Source organism: Sorex fumeus, unplaced genomic scaffold (genome assembly GCF_029834395.1).
Source record: "Sorex fumeus unplaced genomic scaffold, SorFum_2.1 ptg000002l, whole genome shotgun sequence".
In the NCBI taxonomy this organism is placed as follows: domain Eukaryota; kingdom Metazoa; phylum Chordata; class Mammalia; order Eulipotyphla; family Soricidae; genus Sorex; species Sorex fumeus.
The window spans coordinates 68,821,161-68,837,511 of NW_026606059.1; the positions used below are offsets into that span (position 1 = coordinate 68,821,161).

The 16,351-nt window shown below is 33.0% G+C and overlaps 1 protein-coding gene across 2 annotated transcripts in view; it reads left to right on the forward strand.

Annotated features, from left to right (window-relative positions):
* CSMD3 (CUB and Sushi multiple domains 3) overlaps positions 1 to 16,351 on the forward strand; it is a 1,250,820-nt gene that overhangs the window by 1,057,355 nt on the left and 177,114 nt on the right. Inside the window, exons 33-35 of one of the 2 annotated variants that reach the window (XM_056128239.1) lie at positions 9,454 to 9,567; positions 10,069 to 10,164; positions 11,705 to 11,908. In XM_056128239.1, the coding sequence (XP_055984214.1) occupies positions 9,454 to 9,567; positions 10,069 to 10,164; positions 11,705 to 11,908 (414 nt within the window). The remainder of the gene's footprint in view (positions 1 to 9,453; positions 9,568 to 10,068; positions 10,165 to 11,704; positions 11,909 to 16,351) is intronic. The other variant, XM_056128292.1, reaches the window with a different exon arrangement.

Sequence of the window (16,351 nt, forward strand, 5' to 3'; positions counted from 1 at the left end):
GATTTAAAATAAGTATGTCTTTAAAATATTGATGAAGCTTTCTTGTAACTTTGATAATTAGTGCATGTTCTGCCCAAACTTTTCCACTGACATGTAATTTTTTTTCTAAAATAAGTTGTACACGATGTCAGGGATATAACTCGGGATCGAGCTCTTGCCATGTCTACATATGAATGAGGCCTTAAGTTTGAATCCTAGCACCACAAAATAAAGTAAATAAAACAATGAAAACAAATTATCATATTGATTTGTCTGGGGCGATAGCACAGCGGGTAGGGCATTCGCCTTACACGTGGCCAACATGGCCGACCCGAGTTCGATTCCTCCGCCCCTCTCAGAGAGCCCGGCAAGCTACCGAGAGTATTCGATATGCCAGACACAGTAACAACGAAGTCTCCAATGGAGACGTTACTGGGCCCACTCGAGCAAATCGACGATCAACGGGAGGGCCTTTACCGTTACCTTTACCTTTATTTGTCTGGGGAGTTATTTTTAAAATACCTGTCTTTCAGTGGTTTGAGAGCTAAATTTTATATTGAAATTTTTTTCTCTTTTTTTTTTAATAATTTGAAGTTTGAATTGGAAAACTTGCAATCACCTATAAATACAAAGATCTTTTAAATCATGAGATAGCCAAGTGGCATAGGGACTCCAAGATTCAACCTCGGAACAAGTTGCACAATAATTAGTTTCACAGTCAGAGCTTGATATGAATAAAGAGATCTGCATATGTTACTATTTTTAAAAGAAAGCCTTTGGCACACATGGTGAACATTTATATATAAAAAAAATCCTGCCTTAAAATATTCATAGAAGATGGAATTTGTAGGAAAATTTGTCTAAATCTAGCCACAATTTTGATGACTTATGTCAGCAACAATAAGTTTTGTTTGCATGCATAATCAAGTACAAACATTTTTATTTTAATCTCATGTAAGATGTCTGTTCTCTTGGTCACAAAGTTGTACTCATGTGCTTGCTGCTGGACTGTGATTTTGAATAAAGTACAAGCTAATAAAAGCAGAAGTGATATCAAAAAGTTAACAGATTAGCAAACAAGTGTCTGACATAATCAACATCAGTACTACAACCCAATAAAAGTATATTTTAGGGGAAAGGAGTATTAGACAAGTTGAAAATCTGGCTTTAATTGGTATTTATACTTTTTTCTAGTTTTTTGTTTTCTACCCAGACTGCATTCTGTCTAGAAGTATTTTTTGTGATTAAGTTTCTATACCACTCAAGCAGAGAAGCAAAGAAGACTAAGAACAGCAAAATAATAAACCTAAGTAGAGTAAATAAAATAGTTAGAAAAATATTCAATCATTTTAAAATTAAAAGACAAATGAGGCTTGATTAAAATACCTCGAATATTCTACTAGCCTAATTGGTCCCTTTACAGAGAGCAGATCGTGAGAAAAAGATATGTTATTTCACATCAGTAGTTAATTAAATTTTGCCTGTCAACATATTTTCAAATGTAAATAGTACCAATATATAGTCACAAAGTTATAAGTAACAATAATTATTATTTTGAGGCACCAATTAAAGATATTTCAAAGAAAAAAATTAATAATACTGACATGAGTGCTATGAGCTTAAGTACCTTTCTTATTCCTATTTTACAGATGAGGACATTAAGACAGAGAGAAGTAAAGTAATTTTCCTTGTATGGCTCATTCTGACTTCAATCCCAGAACATGAAATGATACCAGATCTTGAATCCTTAATACTGCATTTGGCCTCTTTTGAAATTTCATAAAAATATATATCAGGGTACTTCACACCCATGCATTGCTTATTTGAATATATCATCAAAAATCTGCTCAACCTTAGATTCTTATTGTCTTTCATTTGTTATCTAATGTATTGTGAAGCAATGAGCCTTGTCCATACCTTGTATCTTGACACAAATCATTGATAAAACACCACCCATCTGCCTACAAAAGTACCATGTTACAGAGAGATCTAGTGATCTGCCTTTTTCCACCAAATGTGAACTCTGTTACATCACAGTAAACTGAATCCAACCTGACTTTATCATGGAATCTTAGACACTTTACCTGCATCACCATCTTCCACAGCATGAGACTGTCTTATTTCCTTCTCATATTAGCTTGCCATTGGAGGAATCTATGAACTATTTCCTTCTGAAAGAAAAACAAAATTGACAAAGATAAAACTTAAAACCTTCTTTATTTGCATAAACTAAATTTTCATTTTAATTCAATAACCCCAATCCTGATCAGTGAATAACAGAAGTCCTGTCTGTTTGTTTTATTATCCCCTCAAAATTAATTATGAAATCAGTGAGCCTCAGTATTAGGTACTAATTCATTATTTTGATGGCACAAATATGAAATGTAACTTTCAAAAATTTCAACTGCTTAGACATCAGTGGCACATTTTACAATATCCAGAATAGTGTTTAATTAAAAGGGGAGTACTAATACTTTTTTAAATTTATAGACTAAAAAGTGCATTGCCTGATGGACTCAAGATCATTTAATGCATTGTCTTATAGCTAGGCACTCACTGTATTGTTTTCCACAATTATACTTTCAGAGTGGCTGTTGGTCTATACTGAGTTTAATCATAGACTTTGCAGGATTTTCTTGTCATCACTTATTGACTTACATTTGGGATGACTAAATTTAGCAGAATGAACAAAGCCTCAAAAGTTGAATGAGTATAACTAAAGGAGAAATGATTTGGGAGTTGGTGTAGAAAAAAATGCTCTTTAGAACATAACTAAATTAAGACTTGTAGTGTGCAAACCTCAATGATTGCATCTTTTCTCTTTGTATGAATTGGTACCATAAAAATAAGTAAATTTTGTTCTGTCTCGAAAGACTTTAAAGACAAAATAATTTGATTTATTCTGTACTTATTTGTTCACAAGGGAACAGATAAAGTATAACAACATTTATACGGATAAATATTTTATCAATATGACCTAAGTTAGAGTTCTCATGTGTGTAAACCACACAAAAAAGGACGGGAAAAGGGGATGGCAGCAGCCTATCTCTCCTGCTGCCCGCGTTCGGTAGTCTCAGGCCGTTTCCCCACTCCAGGGAGGTCAATGGCGATGGTCAGGCAAAGGAAGGAAACGGGGGCCAGACTGGTTGCAGCAGTTTATTACATGGAAGAAGTGTATGTCATAGAGGTCCCAGGATCTCTCAAGCACATGCACCTTTTTTCTCTCAGCTTCTGTCCTCAGCCCCATCTTCCCAGGTTCTCTGCTGCACGTATCCCCCCAGAGAGCCCTGAAATCTCCCTTATATAGATCATAGTACCTCTAAAGGGCGCAATATAGTGATGTCATCAAAAGGAGTTACAGAGAGAACTTTGAGGCAGCAAACCATACAGTGTTTCTTTACATCCACATTTTTTCTTTACATCTGCAGGCCAGTAATCCTGGCCTCACCTTTTACAAGTTACAAGCACTTGAATTAGCATCGCAAAGACCAGTCTGCTAGAGCTTGGAGTCTACATCTCAGAGATCAGCCTGCCTGGAGCCAGGCATCTACTTCTCAAAGCTCAGGCCTAGTTTAGCATCTGGGATCTGCATACCTTAAACCAGCTAGGTTCCTGTGAGATAAGGGAAACTGCCTCAATATACTGAAATCATTTACTGAAGGCAGTTTGAAGGGGAGAAAGGATCAGTCTCATCCAAGCTAGTCAGGACACTCAGGAAAACTGCTTCTAGGACAGATTCTCATTTAGCAGAACCCTAGAACAGATTACCCTGGATGTGTTTCTCCTCTCCTTGTCCGACCAACATATAAGCATACATAATATAAATCATTTTGTATGGACACAGTAAGAAATACTTTGAGCTTATAGAATTGCTCTCCTAGTGCCATCTCGATCTCAGACTGCAGTGCTCAGGCCAGATATCTTTCCTATTCCTAGCAGCAGGGTCCTCGTCTCGTCATTACTTTTGGATCATGACAGCATTTGCCTATGATCAAACTCTTAATCTATAGTTAAGAATCGTGACACCTTGGCCTGGCCCATTGCGATGCCAGGGTAGCACATAACTTACCGGCTTGAGCTGGTTCCATCCAGTTCCACGTCGGGACCCTGCCCTTGGGGTGCTCAGAAGTGAGGGCAACTAAGGTTTAAGTTGACAAAGCAGATGCCCAGGAGTGAATAATGTTCAAGGCCAATTAAATCCTAAGTTATAAAGCATAATATTAATTGTCTTCTTGTATCTATACAAAAAGGACATTGCATTAAAGTAAACTATTCAAAAGACATACGGAGAGGAGAAAGGCAATTTTATCTTGTAGTACAGCTTCAGTGTCTAAGAAGGATGAGACCTTACAAATTGGTTGGGGAAAAGAGCACAAGGAAGTAGTTACAGACAAACGTAGTAATGGGAATGACTCGGGAGCACTGTGATGGGTGCAACCTGGTAAACCTAAGCTCCTTGTACTCCAACACTCATGTATTTAAAATATCAAGCAGATCAAGTGATTTTTATTTTATTTTTTAAATGTCACTATCAAGCAGGTCAAGTGATTTTTATTTTATTTTTTATTTTTTAATAGAGTTCTACTATTTATTCAGCCATTGATTAAGCTGAATTGGGCATGAATTTCAATCAAGTAATTTTTTAATTATAAATTAAATATTTCTTTAAAATTATGTATAGAATTCCCTACGAAAGTCACTCATTAGAGACTACTTGTCGATGGTTCTTTGAGGGTAAGAGTGTCTAGTTTAGAGGTATGGTGATTCCCATGCTCATGATGCATCAACGTTTTATCCCCAGAACCCTGTGTGGTACCCTGACCCTAGCCAGGAGTAATTCCTAAACTCAAAGCCAGAATAAGCTATGAACATTACAGTGTGTGATTCCCAACCCCTCCCCCCCAAAAAAAACACAGTGAAACAAAATAAACAAAAAAAGAGTATCTGAAGAATGAATTGGATGACTAGCTGAGCAGTGATGTACATGGAGGAAAGATGGAGGTACTCTTGTTGATTTTAATTCGTTGAATTGCTTAGTCTCACATTTCATAGGTTGAATGAAGGTAGATTGCTCCCTCAATAGCTGTAGATGTAATTAATAGAATCTAAGTCATAGGATACTTTCTATATTCAGCATATCTTAGGGGAATCTCCAAAGTGTTGATCAAAAAGCCTGGGGACCCTCCCAGAAAGTGTAGGCCAACTTTGGATATGTGTCTAAAAATGAGGTGCTGTTATGCTGAGAAATAGCTGGTCTCCACAGAAGTTCCAGAGTTGTAACCAGCAGTGCTCACGTGCTATCTGTGCTGGGAGTCAACAGGGCCAGCTACATGCTAGGGATGGATCGTAACTCCTGCAACTCTCTCAGGTCATAGTCACATTTTACCTCATTATTTAGCTTTATTCTTGGTACATCATATTATAAAATGAAGAAATGTTAGTTGAACTTGCAAAATCTATTAGAAGAAACAGATATATCAAAAACTGAGAAGCTCAGAGTAGTTTCTGGAATAATAATATATTCTCTGTATTATTTTTAGGGAATTTTGATAAAATTTTCCTTTCAGACTAGGCTTCTCTTCTGCTTTCCATTTTATGGTAACTTAAACTATATATTATAAAAGGAGAATTTTTAGCCAAATAATTGATACATTAATTTTAATATGGATTATGTATACAGAAAGGGAGAAATCCTTTAATGTTTCCCTTAAGTAATCATCTTAGTGTGTATTGTCTGAGAGCAAAGTTCTTTTCTATCTACATGCAAATCTCCAGAGAAAAAGAAAAGGTCTTGGAGCTTAGATGTGTATAGTTTTGCATCTCTGTTGGAAAAGAAGAAAAATAAAAAAAGAGGACTTGGCAATTACTCCAGACAGCATAATGAGCCTAGATATGGGGGGTTAATTGTAGTCCTAGAAATGAAAAAGTGATCCAACCATCAGGTCCAAGCATTTCAACAATTAGGTTGAAATACCAAGAACTATGTCAGCATATTATATTTAATTAACTAATAAGGAAACTAGCAAGATGTTACAGTGATTCAAAGGATAATTAAAAGATCTAGTTAGGTCATAGATCAGTTGGGGAAAGTAATTAGATGGTTAGGTAGGTAAATGGATAATTTATGTTGATAGAGAAGGAAGGAAAAGAGGAAGTACATAATTTATAAATAGAAGCAGAACAGATCTGTCCATTATGCCATAGTATTCATATATATATTATATATAATATTTGACTTTAAAAACAAACATCCAGTTATCTGAAGTCTACCTTAATGACGTGTGAATTTGTCTTTTTTAAAATCAGCCTCAGTCATGTAAATGGTGCACTTGGCAGTGAACCATTTAAAAGCAAAATGCTTACTACTGTATGAACATATAAAAGAAATAAAATATTTACATGCTGAGTGTGAAAGCAAACAAAGGTTACCATTACCATTCTTGATACTCTTACCAGGAAAGGGAGGTTCTTTTAGGAATGCAAAATAATAGCTTGGTGAGACAATGGTTAATATGAAGACTGAAGAAATTAATATGAAGACAGAAGAATTATGAAAGTGTTCTGGATTCTTCATATCACAAAAAAACACTTGTTAAACATGCACTTTACAATTGGTGTCTTTGTATAATGATTATCTTTCCAGAGTAACTGTTTACTAATACAATGTTTATAGTTTTAAATTTCCATTGGCCATGTTAATACAGAATTAGGTCCCAGTTTTCTTGATTGATTAATAAGACAAGATTTAACACACCAGTACATACATCAACCCCACCAGTCTCAGTTCTCATCACCAGTATAGAATTACAAATCAGTAATTTTTCTTACTTTACTTTATTTAATCTCTGTAAACGTAATTCCTAAATAACAGTAATAGCTGAGTAGAAAGTAAAGAGTTTATCGGCGATGAGAAAATGTTTTTTTTTTTTTGAAAAATATTCTAGCCAGTAACAGAACAACTGGAAGTTTAATACTAAAGCAAGTTTCAAAAGGAGGAATTAGAGATGTGATTTTGTGTTATTTAGAGTTCAACTTATCTAACAGTCAGTACTAACATAGGAATTTTTCATGAGAAACAATGGATTTTTTTGGGGGGGGTGAGGTGAGCAAGCACAGTTCAATATTAAATGAGTGTACGTAATCACTTGAGACAATGGATAGAAAATAGAGAAATATTATAGGTGTGGCATTTCACTAGGTTAAAGGAGAAAACTGGTGACTGTCAGTCAAGGAGGACTCCTTGCAGTCTCCACTGACCAGTTTTCTCCCAGGGATCTGGGGTCTGTATCAAAAACAAGGTTTTCTTAATCTAGGTTAAAGGCAAGAGAAGGTTTCCTACAAAGGAGTAGTAATATCCAAAAGAGCTTGTGTGTGTTTGTGTGTGTGTGTGTGTGTGTGTGAGAGAGAGAGAGAGAGAGACAGAGAGAGAGAGAGAGAGAGAGAGAGAGAGAGCACAGTTGGGCAGGTAATAGAGATAAGGCCTTCTTCCTTAATCTTAGAAAGTTCATTTCAGTTTTAATGAAAAGGAAAGTGATAACAATATTGGGCAATTATTTGATCATTTGAATCACAAATACGAAGTGATAATTGCTAGATCAAGAATTTATAGTGTGCAAGATCCATTTATAGATAACCCAGTGCTGGGTTTTCTGGAGATGAGCTATAACTGAGAATAAGAAATTGATAAACAAGGGGAAGTTCTTTTGTCACAGTAAAAGCTCTTAGATGTGTATTTCAGTTGTTTTAGAAGTTGTTTGTAAATGTGGTGATTTGTTTACTAATTGATTCTGTTTCCTAACTGAACATTTTATACTATTTTTGCAGAATTCACCCATGTTGCTTTAATGTTTTCTTAATAATTTACAAAAAAGTTACATAGAAAGAATAAGATATCTGTCACAGCCTTGTTAGTGTAATTGATTTAGTAAAGTTCCCATGATTAAGCTAGTATGATTTTTGTTTGTCTGTTTGTTTCTGGCAAGTAACACCTGGAAAGATAGTGGCACATCAGCATTATAGTAGAATTGCTTAAAGATGCATTTGGAAACAGATCATCCAAACACCAATCTAAGCAAATGCAAAAACAGAAAACAAAATTTTTTTCCACAAGTTTTTGAAGTATTATGAAATAGCTTGGGAATTTTAAAAATAAGCTGCATTGAAAATATTTTACTTATAAATCACTAAAATAAAGGAATCTTTACCTATGATTTGGTAAAAATATGATTTTATTTTTATAGCTCCAAGAAAATATTTGAAGGAGGATTATTTCTGAACACTAGCACTTTGGTGTTCAGGAATTTTTTAGGCAATGGTTATGTATCTGTGTTCATTTTTCTTACCTCTTAGAGAACTGGACTGAGATCACCAGCTATTTAGCAGCTGAAGAATAAAATTAGTTTTGTTTACAGTGTCATATGTTTGTGTTCATATGCAAAATTAAAAATGTTCTGAATGAACTAGCTGTCTTCAAAGGGACAGTCAAATAATTACCATAACCTTGATTTAAAGTATAGAATATGAAAATATGTAACTTTAAAAATAATCTTTCCATGTATAGCTTAATTATAGTATAGTGATTTGGAACTTCAAACTGCTACATGTCTTTCCATTTTTAAATTGCAAAAAAGATATACTCAGCCCGTAATTTTTTATTGAATGGGATGATTTAAGGATAATTTTTGCTATACATTTTTTTCAATGAAACACTAGTTGATACGCAGACATTCTTTAACATTATAGTTCATGTAATTTCTACAGAATAATAAGCTTACAAAAATTAAGGGAAAAACAAAATATAGTAGTAATCAAGGAGCTTTGTAAATTTTACTTAGAGATTCAAGCTATTATTTTATATAAAAATATTGATCACTTTTGAGATTTGATATTTTAATTGTTAAGAAATGTTAAATATTTATTTTAATAGATTAGCAATAAATGTTTAAAAATAATTTTAGAGTGATTTAGACACTATTTCTGAGCAGTATTTTGCTATTTTTCTAGTGAAATTATTTTTAAAAAAGAAAAGCATAAAATGCAATAAAATAGTAGACTTTATATTAACTAAAAGAGGAGAAAAAATTAGAAAAAGAGAAGAGAGTCACAAAGTTCAAAGGAAAAAACTACAAATAGGAAAAAAATTTAAGTCAGACTATTTTAAAAATTATAAAACAATTTTCTTATTTCCGATGACAAATGTTACCTCCATCTAATCTATTTAAAAATAGTGGGTTTTAAAAATATTTTATGATTTTTTTTTAGGTTGTGGTCATTACTTTCATGACCTGCAATAGTTGGGTCAGACATATCAACCAATTGGCAACTATCCTCTTTTAAAGGTAGAAAAAAAAATAACTATTATATTGTAATACTTTGTTCTCTCTCTCCTCCTCTTTCTATTTTTTTGTTTTGATTTTTGTTTTCGTTTTTGGATGGTTGGTGATTTGTTTGCTCCTCCTGGTTCCTGTTGATCAGTGGTGTTTGGCCAGTTTGTATTTTTCCAGACATCACTCCACGATGTTGTTGAGGTGTATGATGGGCCAACTCAGCAATCTTCTCTGTTATCTTCCCTCTCAGGATCCCATTCAGGTATCCTTTCATAGAACTGCCATGCATCAGTTGTTCATTAAAGACTGACATTGATTGGTATTGTAGTGAAAGTTGAAATTTATGTCATCCAGAATAGAAATAAAGTAAATTAAAAATAGAGTCACTGATATTAAAAAAAAGAGTGAAAGCACAACTAACAGTAATTTAAAAGGTTGAGAAAATATATAACCATCTGTTTGGGGGGATTGTAATCAAGTAAATATAATATTAATCCGCGTGCTATTTAATGTAATATGAAATATTGGAGGATTCTTTCACGAATGAGGTGTTATGTATCCAATTGTAATTAAGGGCTTCCAGGAAAATAGTTGCAATAGAAGCTGAACCCAAGGAGAATATGTTTTGAGTGGTAGGATATTTCAAAGTAATTTGATATAAATATAGATTGACATTTTCAAATGACAGTAGACATTAGTATAATTTGTTAGGTTTACTAAATGAAATTATTTATGATATCTTAGTGTTTGTTTTGTTGAGTAGGAGAATCACTTCCACTGAGTTCAGGTAATCAGATCACAATTCGATTTACTTCAGTTGGACCAATAACAGCTAAGGGATTTCACTTTGTTTACCAAGGTAAGTGACCCTGTAGCCCAGAAACACATTAAGGAATGATATCAGTTTCGTGCCATGTTTCAGAGTGTTAGAATGTTGAGACACTCATCACTGTTTCAGAAAGATAAGAGTTGTGGGTTTGTTCATTTTATTTTTCGCTTTTACTTTCGAAAAATTTTAATCTGTCCTTTCCCCATAGAACACTATTATTTTGACCAAATCCAATGACCTGTTACTTCCATCACCATTCTCAAATGATTTGTATAATTTTTCTTCCTTCCAACATATTGTTTCTAAACAATAGTTTAGTTTTAGTTTCCCTAAAACTTCTTTATTCAGGTCCTATTTTTCTAATAACTCAGCATTCTAAAGTGGAACAAATTTTTGTGTTAATCTGGTTAGACAGGGAAGACAATCATTTCTCCATCCTAAAGTTTTAGTTTCTCATTCTCTCAGGAGAATTCACACTTTCTTCATTTTTAAGCAACTTAAAGTTAGTTTAAACAGATTTCTTTTCTTTTTATAGAAAAACTCTCACACTATTATTAGTTAGAATTATCATTTGAAATTATTTTGTAAATTCTAATGAATATTATCAATTGTTTCTTAAACTCTATTTCTACTACATGTCTAAGTATTTATGAATTGATAACCTTATTAAACCAACCCTCTTACCCCATTAATAATATTGGTTTTAATATTATGCCATTTTATATTCAACAATATTCTCACTATACACAACTTGTGATATTAATATTTTTAAAGGCACTATAATAATTACTTTTATTTAGGCCACATAAGAATTAATCTATCTGGAATTCATCATATCATTTTTTAGACTGTTCTCAAACTATTTAATCCCATCTGTATGTGTTTTAAAAAGAGAAAAACATCCTGTTATCATTCTATTTTATTAAATCAAAAAAGTCACTATTAAAGGACATATTTAAAAGTATAAGAACAATTTTAGATTTTATATTATGATTATTAAATAAAAAAGCTTCTATTGTTGTTGATCTGTCTGACTTCTATATGCTTAGCCTGGGCAAATTTAGTACATCACTGACAAATAACTAAATTTGTTTCAAGCAACTACATTTGTGAACATGCTATAAAATTAAATATAGTGTATTCTCTCTTTTTATAACTGTTTTAAAGGGCCAGGTATTTTGAGAAAAATATGTGACAAAACTTTATAGCACAATTCTTTTACACTTAGAATTTCAGCTTAAAATGAAAAATATTGTATTTTCAATCATTATGCCAAAAATTAAAGTTCCTTCAAACTCAGCATATTTTATTTCTTTAATTATTTGTTAAAATACATATTTTAAAAAGTGATTCTTAAAGGCTAAAAACTATTTTTTAAATTTAAGAATAATGTTATGACAGTATTAATTTTATACTTTATTTTGTATAAAATTTAAAACTCCACAATTATATTCAATATTTTTACATTTATGATACAATGATTTCTTTGAAATGTATTTAATAATAAAATATTGAAATATAAATTTTCCACAAACTTGAAATTAAAATCAACAATTATTTGCACACACAGCTGTTCCCAGAACAAGTTCCACACAATGCAGTTCTGTACCTGAACCAAGATTTGGAAGAAGGATTGGCAATGAATTTGCAGTTGGTTCACTGGTTCTTTTTGAATGTAATCCAGGATATATTCTTCATGGATCCATAGCAATTAGGTGTGATACAGTGCCCAATTCATTGGCACAATGGAATGATTCCTTACCTACTTGTATTGGTGAGTTTATCGGTTTATGATTTATCAGAAATTATAAATGTCTTAAATGAAGCTTATATTTTGGCATCTTTCATACTTCTATTTCAGAAACTATGCATAATTTTAATGTCAATAATTTTCTTTACCTCTCAGTTACTTTTTTAAAAGAAATGTATAAAATTATTAAATAACTCATTTTTTCAGTCTATCACATATATAATCAATAACATAGAAACAGAAATGTTATTGTTTTCAATTTTCTTTGTAGAATTATATCAATAGAAATTGGAAAATAATAGATATATTTAATATGCTAATATATAATATATTATAATTAATATTGTCACTGTCTTGTCACTGTCCTCCCATTGTTCATCGATTTGCTCAAGCGGGCCCAGTATGTCTCCATCATGAGACTCGTTGTTACTGTGTTTGGCATATCAAATACACCACAGGTAGCTTGCCAGGCTTTGCCGTGCAGGCAAGATACTCTCGGTAGCTTGCCGGGGCTCTCCAAGGGGGGCGGAGGAATAGAACTTGGGTCGGCCATGTTGGCTACATGCAAGGCAAACGCCCTACCCACTGTGTTATCGCTCCAGCCCATAATTAATATATATTAGAATTGTAATATATATTAAATATAGCCACTGTATTATTTATTCAATTTAATACTTTATACTAAGTATTAATATATTATTATTATATAATTAGTCTATATAATTTGTATATCTACTAAATATATCTGCTACATTTAGTGAACAATAATGTATATCTACTAACAGATATTGAGTTTATCCACTTATATATTTTCCAATATATATAAGCATATAATGTATAAATTGGAAAATGGTGTAAGTAAAGTTAGTTCTATTCTTTAGTAGAGTGTTCTAAAATTCTTGTGTGCAAAAAGTTCTGAAATATGTATATATAAATTGTTCTTTAAAGACTGTTTCATACTTATAGTAATCATATTTCTGATTAGCACATGTTATGAAGAATCATTTAAACTTAATAAAATTCTCACTGCTGTAAACTGGAGTATCGTCTCCAATATACTCCAATTTAACCAATATGATAGGCTTTGGGCTGGTGCAATAGCACAGTGAGTAGGGCGTTTGCCTTACACGCGGCCAACCTGGGTTTGAATCCTCCACCCCTCTCGGAGGGCCCGACCAGCACTGAGAGTATTTTGCCCTCATGGCAAAGCCTGGAAAGCTATCCGTGGCATATTCAATATGTCAAAAACAGTAACAACAAGTCTCACAATAGAGACATTACTGGTGCCCGCTTGAGCAAATCCATGAACAATGGGAGGACAGTGCTACAGTGCTATGATGGGCTTTGACCTTAATACTGAATTGAGATGAGTTACTGCAGAAACCTGAGAAATTAACTTTAATCTTTGATTCTCAATTCTGTTTTGTTAAAAAATAAATGATATAATTTCTCATTGATTTATTGTTATTATTAAATGCTGTAAAGCCTTGGAATAGATCTTGAAACTTCAGTTGCTTTTATTCTTATTAATTTTTCTACCATAGACTCAGAATACTCTAATTCTTCTGATATTAAATACATAATAAAAATTAATATCCAGTACTGACAAAGAATATAATGCTGCTTATTTTTATTGCTGACAAAGAATATAATGCTGCTTATTTTTATTGATTGACAAGTTATTTTAAAAAGATTAAATTTATAAGTGGAATATATCTTTTCCAAGAGTTTCTTATATCTTGAAAAGCTTGAAAACACTCACTATTGTCATTCTAATTCTAATAATTTATATGGTTCCTTGAATACAAGGTCTTTCTTGGCATTTAATTTTTTTAAGAAAAGGATTAAGGATTTATAATGACAAATTTCTAGATAATAATAGTAATTATTTATTAGAACATGCTACTTAGGGGGACTGCAGCATTTCTTTCCAGCAAATGATGTGTTTAGGAACAAGAGATTAAAGAGGAGACTTAAAACAATAAGCACATATTCATTATTTGATTGTTTTATTTGCAGAATAACAAAAAGCAAAGTTTAAGTTAAAGGAATAATTACTATAATTCAGTTGGCCTTGGGAAAAAAATATATTTTACCAAGGTTTTTCACTTTGCTTTTTCTTTAACTGAAAATTCCAAACATTACATTACTCAAAATCCTTATCTCTTCTTTCAGCTCATTAGTATGTGAAGAGACTGGATTAAATGAGAAAGAAATTACAGGGTAATAGGTAGGGAACCTTCGTTACATGAGAGTGATGACTGACCAGGTTCAATCCCCTAAGCATCATGGTCCCCTAAGCAGGAGTAATTCTTTGGTGCAGAGTCAGAAGTAACCCCTGAGCATCTCTAAGCTAAATAAATAAATAAACAAATAAATAAATAAGACAGGAATTGTAGGAGAGAAATGAGCTAAAATAGACAAGAGAAAAAAGAAACCTAAAAGAGCAGAATAATTAGAATAATTTTGTGAATATAGAGAGCAGAGAATAAGAACTACCTACATAATCTATTTTAGTCTAAGGTAGAAAAAAGACACCTATTTTTACATAATTCTTGCAAAGTCATTTTGTATCGCAAACATTTCTCTTAGTGATTATACATACTAGCTTTGCCATCAAAAGTAAAAATTCTTGTAAAAAACATGGTTATTTATTAACCTTCACCAAAGAACAATCTCAGCAAGGACAAAATAGACATTCATGTCTATGAAATAAAAAATACCATCTAACTCCATTGGTACACTCAGCTTCAAGGGTAAATGCTGTTTCACTGTCTCAGCCAAAATACATTCTCACTTGATACTTCTGGAAGGTAAAATAATACTCTTGGGCCCAGATGTTCTATTTCTAGGCCCCTGGAAATATTTATTCCAATTTTTATTGAGATTCCATGATTACAGCACTATTCCATGAAGACATTTCAGCAGCATCCCACCTACCCACCTACCCATCCCAACCCCTGGCACTAGAATTCCCTTTTCTGCATCATTGTCCTAGAATCGCCTCTGTCACTCCTACCTGAATTTCTGAAGGTTCACTCTCAGGTTCTGTTGCCTTTAGTCATTTGTTAGTCCCTTACTGTATTTCTGTATATCACAAATGAGAGCGATCATTCTATACCTGCCCACCTCTTTTGTCTGTCTTTACTCATCATGATACCTATCAGTTCCATCCCCTGAAGAACTTTACTGCACCGATGGGAAGTTTTTTGTTTTCTTTGGGTTTTTTTTTTTGGCATTTTGGGTCACACCCGAAGATGCACAGGGGTTACCCCTGGCGTTGCACTCAGGAATCACTCCTGGAAGTGCTCAGGGGACCATATGGGATGCTGGGAATTGAACCCAGGTTGTCCGCCGTGCAAGGCAAACGCCCTACCCACTGTGCTATCACTCCAGCCCACCGATGGGAAGTTTTTAATCAGAGAACATAGGAGCTATTTTACATTGGTTTGAAGGCACATAGTCTAAAGTCAAATTGCTCATTGTAAAATATTTTTATTGAAACATGCTCTCTTAAATATTCAAAAATTGAAACTGCCTGATGTCTTAAGGATTCGAAGGGGAGTCAAATAAAGAGTTGCATTCGGTTAAAATAATTTGTGTTTATTTTCAGTATCTGTCATCTACATTAAATATGAATTGCCTGAGGCTTTTGACCTTTCTGTTTCTTCTGCTCAAAACATAAATCCTTGTGGTATCTTTTTTGTCTTCCCATAACACTTTATTCATGTCTCCACTTGATTTATTTTCTTGGACATTTTACATAAGATAATTTCCTACAACCAATTCCTCCCATTTATTCCCTAAATCTGTCCACAATTTTTAATTCTTTAAGTAACAACCTCCATTTTATTATATATTTTTTTCTAATTTCTCACACTTTCTTGCCTTCTTTCCTTCTGTCAGAATGTTGTTTTAATAGTTCACTCACATGAGAGATGTTCAACAAACGTTTGTTTATTTGATGGATTTTGTCAATTAACTATGATAATTTCCTGAATGTTTTGGACAGATTTAAAAAAAAAATCCTATCCAGATGGGTTAGCCATAGTTCAGGGGCTAGGACACTGTCTTTGTATGCTTCCAACATGGAATTGATCCCTAACACTGCATATGGTCTTCTGAGTGTTGCCAAAAAAACCCCAAAATCCCCCAAAACAAAGTACATTACCCAACTCCTTGACTCCTGAATAGGCTCTCTCACTTTGCAGCTTAAGCCTACAACAAGCCATCTAAGGTTTAAACTCGTCTGTATATCCCAGTAGAAGATAAAACACAAACAAAAGATTTACATATTATATAGTTAATTTTATTCAGAGAGAGAGAAAATTCTGTTTATATTACAGTTGAGATACAATCTTTGACAATCTATTTATGGGATTTTTGTACAGGGTTGTATTTTCTTTGCCTTCACTGTTGAATGAATGTTTAGTTAACAACTTAAGCCCAGTGAGCATCCAATTGAAA